Source organism: Cebidichthys violaceus, unplaced genomic scaffold (assembly GCF_023349555.1).
Source record: "Cebidichthys violaceus isolate CVI_PGR_0920_01 unplaced genomic scaffold, fCebVio1.0.p SCAF_565, whole genome shotgun sequence".
Lineage (NCBI taxonomy): Eukaryota > Metazoa > Chordata > Actinopteri > Perciformes > Stichaeidae > Cebidichthys > Cebidichthys violaceus.
The window spans coordinates 14,074-26,550 of NW_027176778.1; the positions used below are offsets into that span (position 1 = coordinate 14,074).

Here is a 12,477-nt window from a genome sequence, read left to right on the forward strand (position 1 = left end):
ACGGCGGCCTCTCTCGCGCTGTTTCTTCTCTTTGGTTCCGTGGTGGTGTGTGGTTGGTGGTTTTAGGGGGCGTACCGCCACCTACCGGACCGGAAGATGCAGTGTCGAGATACTCACATCAGTCCCTTTATTTTTACGTTATTTTGTCAAATAAAGTGATAATTAAATGATGTATGTTGTCTTTACATTTTATATTGTTTTCAAAAACAACATAAATATTCTAAAAGGGCCCAATTCGGTTCATAGAGTCTCAAAAAGTAAGATGGGAACCAGAACCTTCAGCTGTCAAGCTCTTCTTCTGTGGAACCAGCTTACAGTTTCAGTCCAGGGGTCAGAAACCATCACCACATTTAAGTAGGCTTCACGGTTCATAGTTAGGACTGGTTCAGGTTTATAGTTAGTGCTGGTTCAGGTTTATAGTTAGGGCTGGTTCAGGTTCATAGTTAGGGCTGGTTCAGGTTTATAGTTAGGGCTGGTTCAGGTCTATAGTTAGAGCTGGTTCAGGTTTATAGTTAGTGCTGGTTCAGGTTAATAGTTAGGGCTGGTTCAGGTTTATAGTTAGGGCTGGTTCAGGTTTATAGTTATAGCTGGTTCAGGTCTATAATTAGAGCTGGTTCAGGTTTATAGTCAGTGCTGGTTCAGGTCTATAGTTAGGGCTGGTTCAGGTTTATAGTTAGGGCTGACTCAGGTCTATAGTTAGGGCTGGTTCAGGTTTATAGTTAGGGCTGGTTCAGGTCTATAATTAGGGTTGGTTCAGGTTTATTGTCTGAGGTGAATTTGTGATTTTGGGCTTTACAAAATATAAATGTAATTTAATTGACTTGAAATGAACCAATAAATGTAAACTGGAGCCTGAGTCGTGTTACCCAGTTATTGTACGATATCAACAATAAAGCAGACTAGAAGGACGACAGACTAACTCACAGTGAGATAAGATATGATTTATTACAGGATGATTACGTTTAGAGTGACAAAGGTGGACCCTCTGCTGCTCCTCTAATCATCACACAACACTGTGAACATGTCTGTACAGAGACGTCTCTGTAAGTAAGATTTTAAATGATGAGGTCCACTTTAAATGCACAGCTGTGACGAGTGATACATCATTTCATTTTCTCTTTATCCTCTTATTTTCTGCGGATACAAATATAACAATTTAATATTCTATAACTGTATTTAGATTATTGATATAAAATATAAGTAAACTAATAGATTACATTATTAAACTACCGCAACAGTAATTAAAGCTGTTGAAATGAGCTGCAACATTAAAGTGATGAACACATGAATGCATCAATAATTATAGTACATTAACAGATATTATCCTACACAATGAGTACTTTTACTTCAGGCGGTTTACTGGTGTGTAGCTGGAGGCCTGAAGGAGAAGCTGCAGAACCTGAACCCTGAGAACAAAGAGCCCTTAAACCTGACAGCTCCTCAGGTGAGTGTTTGAGGCAGCAGAGATTACCAGCTGCACAGGAATGTTCACGTTCAAGTTCCTGTGAAGCGTCAGCCATGAATGGTGACACGCTGAGGGGCATTTCCTAAAGTGTCCTGCAGAGGGCAGCAGTGTGATGAACCTTCCTCATGATCCCGTCACCGTTGAGAAAGGAAAGAGTGAACAAACAACACAATGAATAAAAAGTCTGATCAACACATGGTTTCTATATGTTTTTGTGTCATGACATTGTTTTGCTCACATGTATAATATGGACACGCTACACTTTCACATATCTGTACATGTGTCATGGATGGATTACTGAACAGACCTACTGGACACAGGGGCCCAAAGTCTCAGGGGCCCCGGCCCTCTACAAAAACCAGGCAGATCCTCCAAATGACCACAAAGAGAAACCAAACAGAGACAAATATCAACTACTAAGAGACACAAAAGAACTACAAAGAGACAAATATCAACTACAAAGAGACACAAAAGAACTACAAAGAGACAAATAACAACTACAAAGAGACATAAAAGAACTACAAAGAGACAAATATAAACTACAAAGAGACACAAAATAACTATAAAGAGACAAATAACAACTACAAAGAGACATAAAATAACTACAAAGAGACAAATAAATAACAACTACAAAGATACATAAAAGAACTACAAAGAGACAAATATCAACTACAAAGAGACACAAAAGAACTACAAAGAGACAAATATCAACTACAAAGAGACACAAAAGAACTACAAAGAGACAAATATCAACTACAAAGAGACACAAAAGAACGACAAAGAGACAAATAAATAACAACTACAAAGATACATAAAAGAACTACAAAGAGACACAAAAGAACGACAAAGAGACAAATATCAACTACAAAGAGACACAAAAGAACGACAAAGAGACAAATATCAACTACAAAGAGACACAAAAGAACGACAAAGAGACAGAAAACAGAAGAGATGCAATATGACTACAAAAAGCAATTCAGATGTTAAACCGACTTATTTAATTAAATCAACACACTAAAATGTTGCTACATGTGAATAATTTACCAGGTGAAATATTAAAAACATCTTTTATCAGTCACATGTGAACGTAAAGGTAAGCGCACACACACACACACACACTGATTGTGAGTGGGAACAGGAACACACTGATTGGTGAAATGACGGTAGTTATTGTGATTATGAAACAAAGATGTCATCATGTTGTGTTTGACGTGACTGAGGTTGTCGCGGTAACGCTGCTGGAGGATAAACCGTCGTCTCTGATTGGACGAAAACAACGAACGAGCTTCAAGTGATCAACTCATCAGAACAAGAGGAACATCTGAGGAGCACTCAGGAAGAGACGAGACTCTGTTCTACCTCACAGGCATGTCCTTCATGAAGACATTAATGAAGACATGATTCACCAGAGTCAAGATAATAATAACTTTATTAATACATCTTGAAAAACACAGTTTACAAAGTGCTTCAACAGACACTCAGTGAGGTTCAACGACCAAATAAAGTCTTTTAAATTTAAAGCCTGACAAAACAAAACAATGTGATAAGAACAAACTAAGAAATAAAATAAAATAAATAAATAAATAAATACAATTAAATTAAATTTAATTTAATTTAATTTAATTTAATTTAATTTAATTAAATTAAATAAATAGAATGAAACATTTTTTAAATATATATTACTGATAAAATACTATATACTTTACAAGTACTATATATTTTGGGGCCCGACGTGCTTGAAACCAGCGAGGAGAAGCCGACTCTTTACTCGTCTTCCTCCGGCTGACACCTGAAGAGGAGCGTCCAGCTGGATGCGGTCTGGACTCAGCTGCTGTGGAACACGTGGAGAGGCTGCACGGCGGGCTGACTTGTAAATGCACAGAGAGGCCGGCATGCAGGAGACAATAGTTGGCCGGTGAGAGAGCCCCGGCTTTAGGGAGCAGTAATTACCATGTGCCTTCTGGCAGAGACGTAAAGAGGCTTTCAACAGATCTCTGCACCTGGAGACTAAACCCGATGAGGCCTGGAGGAGCAGGGAGAGTGATTGCTCTCCTCTTTATTGGACCGAAGCAGCAGCTGAGCGAAATAAAGAAAACAGAAGTCCGTTGTGGCTGCGGATGACCTCACAGCTCAGCCTGTTTAGTGTCAGTGCATGTAAGCACCTTTTCTGGGTATCCAGCACCGCGCTTCTATTAATGGATTGCCCTAAACCCCACTCTCAGTGAGGACAATCCAAAGTCTGTTACGCTGCTCAATCCCTTCAGTTTGAGACGACCAGACGCTGAGAACAACACAATCAGGCTCCAGAATGTATCTAGAATACACACATATACATATATATATACATATATATATATACATATATATGTATATATATATATACATATACATATATATGTATATATATATATATATACATATATATATACGTATACATATACATATATACATATATATGTATATGTATACATATATATGTATATATATATATATATGTATACATATATATATATATATATATATATATATATACATATATATGTATATATATATATATATACATATATATGTATACATATACATACATACATATACATGTATATGTATATATATATATACATATACATATATACGTATATATATATATATATACATATATATGTATATATATATATATATACATATATATGTATACATATACATACATACATATATATGTATATGTATACATATATGTATGTATGTATATGTATGATGGAGAGTCAGAGACCATGAGTCACAATGATCACTAGAGCAGCTGCAGTGTGTTCATGAGTCGGTAACACCGGCTCAGAGGAACCATGGTGGAGTGAGCACATCCATGAGGGGCATCAGGTGCTGGACCAGGAGCTCAGGTCTAAGCTGGATTAGTGCTGCAGCTCCGTATATCACCTCATGCCTTCAGGTGATGGGGGGGGGGTAATAGATATCACAGTGAAAACTACTTTCACTAAGATTTAGATTTTAAGTTGATAGGGTTATTTTTGGTACCAGTTTACGAAAATGTTTGTTTAAATATTGAATAAGACTTTTATTAAATATGTGATTATTGTTGTACATAAAGGTGAACGTTAGATAAAGACAGGTTCAACATGTGGACAGAACAGAGTTAAAAGGTTTACAGAGAGACCACATGAGTCCACTGATGGACTACAGTGGTGGACAGGTCTACTGGTGGACAGGTCTACTGGTGGACAGATCTACTGGTGGACAGGTCTAGTAATGGACAGGTCTAGTAATGGACAGGTCTACTGGTGGACAGGTCCACTGGTGGACAGGTCCAGAGGGATGGACTACAGTACAGGACTACAAAGATGGACGGCTCCGTGATGGACAGGTCTCCTCCCCCTCTCTGATCCGGGACCTTGTGCGCTCAGCAGCTCAGTCCTCGTCCAGCAAACTGCAGCCAATTAAAGACGAGAAGCTCAATGTTCACCTGAAGGACCGAAAAGAAGAAGAAGAAAACGAAGAAGAAGAAGAAAAAGAAGAGAAGAAGAGAAGAAGAAGAGAAACTGTGAATCACTGGAGAGGTTCTGAAGATGGAACCAAGCAGAAGAGGTCAGAGTGGGATTAACGGTTCTGTCGGGAAACAGAAGTCAGCGTGAGACTTCTTCACCGGTGAGTCCGTCTGAGAGAACGTTAGAACAGGAGAACGTTAAAACAGGAGAACGTTAAAACAGAAGAACGTTAAAACAGGAGAACGTTAAAACAGAAGAACGTTAAAACAGGAGAACGTTAAAACAGGAGAACGTTAAAACAGAAGAACGTTAAAACAGAAGAACGTTAAAACAGGAAAACGTTAAAACAGAAGAACGTTAAAACAGGAGAACGTTAGAACAGGAGAACGTTAAAACAGGAGAACGTTAAAACAGGAGAACGTTAAAACAGAAGCGTCGGTTCTTCAGTCTGGAGATGTTTCAATGAAGGTCTTCTAAAGACTCGCACGGAGTGACCGTAAAGACTCGACACGACGTTAAGATGTAATAAGAGTAATAATAAGACTAATAATAAGTAATAATAAGAGTAATAATAAGACTGATAATAAGTAATAATAAGAGTAATAATAAGACTAATAATAAGTAATAATAAGAGTAATAATAAGACTAATAATAAGTAATAATAAGAATAATAATAAGAGTAATAATAAGACTAATAATAAGACTAATAATAAGAGTAATAATAAGACTAATAATAAGTAATAATAAGACTAATAATAAGAGTAATAATAAGACTAATAATAAGAGTAATAATAAGACTAATAATAAGAGTAATAATAAGAGTAATAATAAGAGTAATAATAAGACTAATAATAAGAGTAATAATAAGACTAATAATAAGAGTAATAATAAGTAATAATAAGACTAATAATAAGAGTAATAATAAGACTAATAATAAGACTAATAATAAGAGTAATAATAAGAGTAATAATAAGACTAATAATAAGACTAATAATAAGAGTAATAATAAGAGTAATAATAAGACTAATAATAAGTAATAATAAGAGTAATAATAAGAGTAATAATAAGACTAATAATAAGAGTAATAATAAGAGTAATAATAAGACTAATAATAAGAGTAATAATAAGACTAATAATAAGTAATAATAAGAGTAATAATAAGAGTCATTGTCTTATTCTTAGTCTTATTAGAAGTCATACTCGTGTCAGCTGAACTGTGCACGCGCCTGGAAGCTGATATAACATGTTTATCTTTATGGAGATTATGAATACATGAAGAATTTAAACTGTTAGAATAAGAAGTGGATTATTATTACTGCTGCATTAAATGAGGATGATGACGAAGATGAAGGACCAAATATTACGTGTACAGAATTATTAATAAGTTAATATTAGTAAGTTTAACAGTGAATCAAAGCGTTGTTATTATTATTATGAATCATTTGAGTCGATATGAGGGTTGGTGCATCAGGAGGAGGTCTCTACGTCACTTTAATGTGATGTGATTATTGTGTATTTATTAATATGATAGAACAACATAACGTCAGATGTGTTCACAGGGTGAAGTGTGTGTGTGTGTGTGTGTGTGTGTGTGTGTGTGTGTGTGTGTGTGAACGTCTTCACTGCGTCACAGCGGCAGAGAGCTGTGAGTGGTCACACTGAACTCTGCTGCTCTGGGAGTTAATGAGTTAATTCGGTGGGGGCCGGTTAACTCCCGGTTAACTCCCGGTTAACTCCCTGGTATTACCACTAATCTGCACGTGTTCACGTGTTACAACCACCGGAGTCCCCAGAGATCAGAGAGTCAATGTTCAGCAGGGAGAGTCACGGTGGAGATGTAGCCTCCTCCACCGTGGACACATGAACACATGAGCACATGAGCACATGAGCACATGAGCACATGAACTAGATGTTTAGGGACCCTGATCACGGTCTACAGGTGGACCGGTTCTTAAAGTGGCGCTCTAATGGACTTAACCCGCCGCGTACGCCGCCTGAGCGCCGCCTCTCTCCGGCCTCCTGTAAGCCACAGCTTAGTTATTTCAGAGAGCAGCTGAGCGTCCACAGAGAGCTCTGATCCTGTTTAGTGTTAAGGACATAACGAGGTTCTATCTTTAGGCTGCTGCGCTCTCAGACGGTAAACACATGAACCGCTTCAACATGTCCCGTTGGTGTGTGTCTGTGTGCCGCAGAGCCTGCAGACGACATGGCGAGGATCGGCTGTGAGAAGTCCTTCGGCGGCAGACGGCGTCCGTCCTCCAGCAGGCCCGATGACGAGCTCGCCGTCATCGAAAACGGGAACAGCAGGTCCGGTTTGTTAGACTCTCGGCCTTCGTCCTCTAGATGCTGCATGCACAATGAGTGAGATGAGTCTTCATCACGTCTCTGTAACGTCTGTCCTCACAGGGCTCCGTCTCTCTGTGGAGACAACCCGGAGACGGCGTTGTCCTCAGAGTCCCTCACAGGAGCCGGGGCCGTGGCCAGGTAGACTACATGTCTTCACAGCTGTTGTTCCACCGGTGGTGGAGAGTTTATCTCCATACTTCATGTTCATCTTAATACATCTAGTGCTGCTTCAACTACAGCACATCAGAACTTAATACGTAAACAGGCCCAATAGAAAGGGCCCAAAAATATGAATGGAAATATCTCACGACCCGTCAGACGTTGAGAAGCACTAGACTGAACTATCTACATGTATAACATGTTAATAAACTCCTCAACAGTAACAGTGAGTCTGGTCTCATCAACACTACGTTACACATAAAACTGTGTTATTGTCGATCACGTTTCTAGAAAACACATGTTCTCCCACATTCTGTTTGTTTTCTCCGTATCATGAATACGTTTTTATTGTGAGGAATGTTGTCAGAATGAAGGTTGGGTCACATCGTGACCCAGGAGACCACTGTTCAAGTCCTTTATCAACGGTTCCTATGATACTAAAACATGAACCCTCAACTTACGTCCAGCAGCTTCCTCTCGTTACATGAAAACAGTCTTTTCAAAATAAACTTTCGTCTTCACAGGAAACAACTCAGTTATGTTTAATAAAGATGATGAAATACTAAAACATGAAACGTGATTCAGAGCCGTTAGAACACCTCAGTGTTGATCTGAAACATTCAACGTATCCGTGGAAAGTTCTAATGTTGAAGAACTCTGTTCTCCGATGAACAGAACCTGACCACACATCTCAGGGCTCTCGTTAGTGGGCCATGTGCTCAGTGGAGTGTTTCTTTGTTGTCCTACTTTTAGAATGTGAGTACTGCCTCCACCACTGGTACCTAGGTCCTCTGCTTCAGTCCTAGACTAGACGGGTATCACCGTGTTCTGTTTCCCTGCTGCTAACCTTTCAGGCTCTCTTACTTCTTCTTCATGCTGTGGAACCGGGCGTCTCACAGAGAGAACCCCCAAACAGAGCGGCACGACTCGTTCCTGGAGCGCTTCAGAGGCCCCGAGCTCCAAGACCTCTCCAGCCGAGAGAGCAACGCCCAGTCTGTGGGCCCCAACGACACGACCCGCAAGAGGAAGTAAGTACCGGACCCAGTCTACGTGAATCTAGTCTAAACTGAGTCAAACTGGCTAAGAGGAACCAGAAAGTCGTCGCAGTGAAAAGCAAGTCCTCGTCACAAAGAGCGTCTTGCAGCTGGAAAACTGAGAAAGGATTTTAGAACATTTAGCATTGAACAGATGAATAAATACTCAAACGAGGGACCCGGTCTTGTGTGACACACTTAAGACATCTTGAATTGATCGCTCCATTCATTCATAGCGTGACACTGTGGAGGTTCACCGGTCAAACATCCTGTCTTGTATTTCAGTCTTGGCAGTAAGTGGCCGCTCGCTGCTTACAACATGAATAACTGCAACAACACGGACGAGTAAGTGTGAGTCAGGACGTAGAGTAGAACACTAGATGGTTCTAGAGTCTTCATGCTGGACGTATCATACAGATAACGTGGTACATTCTGCAGTAAATAGCGACGCTAGAGGTCCTTTAATCCCCGTCCCTGTCTGGTGCTTCCTCCCGCATTAATAATCATAATAATGCATTTTATTTATGCAGCGCATTAGACAGATGAAACCTTTTTGTTGCAAGTTACGATGTGGGTCGCACTGATGTTTAGTGGTAAACAGTAAACTCACCTGTAATGTTACGATGCCACCTGCTGGACGAATGTGTGACCTGCACCAGATCTTCCAACAAAGACTCCAGAAAGTGTGAATCCTCCACTAGACCCCCTCTCCTCCTGTAGACCGGTAGCCCCTCATAGACCACCACCATGAAAAAAAACCAACTAAACTTGTGATTTGTAGCAAAAAAGAGGAGATTAAAAAAGATGAGAAAAAGGAGGAGGAGAAGAAAGACGACAAGAAGGATGAGAAGAAGGAGGAGAAGAAGGAGGAGAAGAAGGATGATAAAAAGGACGATAAGAAAGATGATAAAAAGAAGGAGGAGCCACCGTAAGTACAGCGTTAGACACGGTCTACTGGGAAATGTAACGACAGAAGACACACCTGTCTGTTTGATGCGTACTGTACAACACTAACACAAAGTAATGTTGAGTTGTCTTTAGGAAAGAAATCTGGATCATGGATCCGGCCACAGACCAGTACTACCGATGGCTGACCGTCATCGCGGGTCCAGTGTTCTACAACCTCATGATGATCGTAACAAGGTATCGTCCGTCTAACGTGCTTCTAAGTGTCCCTGGGTGAGGTCTGTTCATACATCTCATGAACGTGTCCTCCTCGTCTCGCAGATCCTGCTTTAACGAGCTCCAGGACACGTACACGAACCTCTGGCTCTTCTTGGACTACTTCACGGACATCCTCTACTTCACAGATACGTTCGTCAGATCAAGAACAGGTTGGATTCTAGTTTGAACATGTGCACCGTAGAAAGAGAACAGGAGTGAAAGGACAGCCGGATGGTCGGAGGGGCGGCCATTTCTTTTGTGTTTTGCTATTGCGACCCTTGAAGGTGTCACGGTTCACAAAAAGCATCCAAATGCATGACTCAGGAGGCAAAGAAGTAAGAGTCAAGAGTCTTTACTGAGAAATACAAGGATCGTTAGGTAACTAGCATACAGTTGGTGGGTCAGCTAGCCACCATGCTTTAATGCTACACTGGTTACAGAGCATGAGACAAACAGCAGGCTGGTGGCCTCATTGTTCTCACCACAACCACCGCCACCATTCTCCTCTGTACTAGTCCACGGAAAGCAGTTCAACGTCCGTTCTCCTCCTGTTCTAGTTCTATGATGAACACCAATTTGTGTCCGTTGTTGTTCTGGGTTTGGCTCCTAACTTTGTGTTTGTTCCTCAGGTTACCTGGAACAAGGCCTGTTGGTGAAAGATTCCACGAAACTGAGAAATAACTACAGAACGACATCTCAGTTCAAATACGACATGATTTCAATGATACCCACCGATCTGCTGTTTCTGAAGTTCGGATACAACAACCCAGAGTTCAGATTCAACCGTCTTTGCAAAATCTCGAGGCTTTTTGAGTTCTTTGAGCGGACTGAAACCAGAACCAGCTTCCCAAACATGTTCCGTATCAGCAATCTCGTACTTTATATCCTCGTTATTATCCACTGGAACGCTTGTATGTTCTTTGCCATTTCGAAAACCATTGGTTTTGGAACTGACACGTGGGTATATCCCAATATCAGCCACCCAGAGCACGGCCGCTTGGCCAGGAAGTACATCTACTCCCTGTACTGGTCCACACTGACCCTCACCACCATCGGAGAGACCCCCGCACCAGTCAGGGATGTTGAATTCGTCTTTGTCATCGCCGACTTCCTCACGGGTGTGCTGATCTTTGCTAGTATTGTCGGTAACGTCGGTGCCATGATCTCCAACATGAACGCCTCTCGTGCCGAGTTCCAGGCGAAGATCGACTCCATTAAGCAGTACATGCAGTTCCGAAAGGTCACCAAAGACCTGGAGGCCAGGGTCATCAAGTGGTTTGACTACCTGTGGACCGAGAAGAAGACCTGCGACGAGAAGGAAGTTTTGAAGAACCTCCCAGACAAGCTCAAGGCCGAGATCGCCATCAACGTCCATTTGGATACCCTGAAAAAAGTGCGTATTTTCCAGGATTGCGAAGCTGGTCTGCTGATTGAGTTGGTGCTCAAGCTGCAGCCACAAGTGTTCAGTCCTGGCGATTACATCTGTAAGAAGGGGGATATTGGCAGGGAGATGTACATCATCAAGGAGGGGAAGCTGGCTGTGGTGGCCGACGACGGGGTCACTCAGTTCGTAGTGCTCAGCGATGGTGCGTACTTCGGGGAGATCAGTATCTTGGGCATCAAGGGCAGCAAAGCAGGAAACAGGAGAACAGCCAACATCCGGAGCGTGGGTTACTCCGATCTCTTCGCTCTGTCCAAAGACGACCTGATGGAGGCTCTCACCGAGTATCCAGATGCCAAAAAGGCTCTGGAGGAGAAGGGCAAAGCCATCCTGATGAAGGACAACCTGATCGACGAGGCGATCGCCAACGCCGGCGCTGACCCCAAAGACCTGGAGGAGAAGATCGTCAAACTGCAGGGAAACCTGAACCTCATGCAGACTAAGTTTGCCCAGCTGATGGCGGAGTTCAACTCGGGCCAGTCGAGGATGAAGCAGAGGGTCACGGAGATGGAGGCCAAAGTCAAATCCATCCGACCCGAGGATCTGTCAGAGGTGGTGGCCGACAAGGACAAAAAGGTCCAGTGAACGTGAGAGACACCTGAGGACTTTACAGGAAACGAGGGGCTTTTTCATGTAGAATAGCAGAGTGACACTTTTCAAAGGACCATGTTTATATCTATTTATACATCTGTTCATCATCATTATAACGTGTCAAATTGTGTACAGTGTATGCAGCAAATGTTTTTGTGTGTATGCTTTGAGTCTATTTTTATGTCGTCATGAAACTACTTCAGTATGTATGTACATGTATGTACATATACACACACGTGTATATATTGTGTATGCAAAAAAAAAAGAAAAAGAAAAGGCTTTTCACAGCCTTAGAATAATGAGGAATGTCTTGATTTCCTGATCAGTATTCACGTTTCCCCCAGAAGAACTTACTGATCTACCTGTCGAGTATAATTATGCTCCGTGAACTGCTTACTGCTGCGTCCACTTGATGCCGTCTGTGAACGTACAACATGAAACCCAAATGCAGTTCTGTTTATGTTATAATCAGCGTACGCTATGAGTTGTAAATTGCGACGTTATATGTAAATAAACATTAAACATGTTCAGATAACATACCGTACGGGTCTAGATGGTCTTTTTTTGGTAAGAGAAAAGCGAGTCGAGTCCCTACGATTCAACATGTTTACAATGTTTACTGAGGGAATAAATCAAGAGAGAAGTAGAGTCATTTTAGACTAGACTTCTATACAACCAGAGGAGTCGCCCCCTGGTGGACACTAGAGAGAATGCAGCTTTGACACTTGAAGAACTGAAGAACTTTGAAGAACCGGAGGTTGTCTCCTGATGAACACAATG

At 41.3% G+C, this 12,477-nt stretch overlaps 1 protein-coding gene across 2 annotated transcripts; it reads left to right on the forward strand.

The window, feature by feature from the left end:
- Window positions 1–4,905: 4,905 nt before the first annotated feature.
- On the forward strand, window positions 4,906–12,237 carry LOC137888659 (cyclic nucleotide-gated channel cone photoreceptor subunit alpha-like). 2 transcript variants are annotated; one of them, XM_068732084.1, is made up of 8 exons: window positions 4,906–5,122; window positions 7,155–7,269; window positions 7,369–7,446; window positions 8,322–8,495; window positions 9,283–9,429; window positions 9,543–9,644; window positions 9,729–9,835; window positions 10,295–12,237. In XM_068732084.1, exons 2-8 carry the CDS (start codon window positions 7,169–7,171, stop codon window positions 11,689–11,691), a joined length of 2,106 nt encoding a protein of 701 aa, XP_068588185.1. In that variant the 5' UTR covers window positions 4,906–5,122; window positions 7,155–7,168; the 3' UTR covers window positions 11,692–12,237. The 2 variants fall into 2 exon arrangements, with proteins under 2 accessions (XP_068588185.1, XP_068588187.1); XM_068732086.1 differs by lacking the exon at window positions 9,283–9,429.
- The last annotated feature ends 240 nt before the right edge of the window (window positions 12,238–12,477 follow it).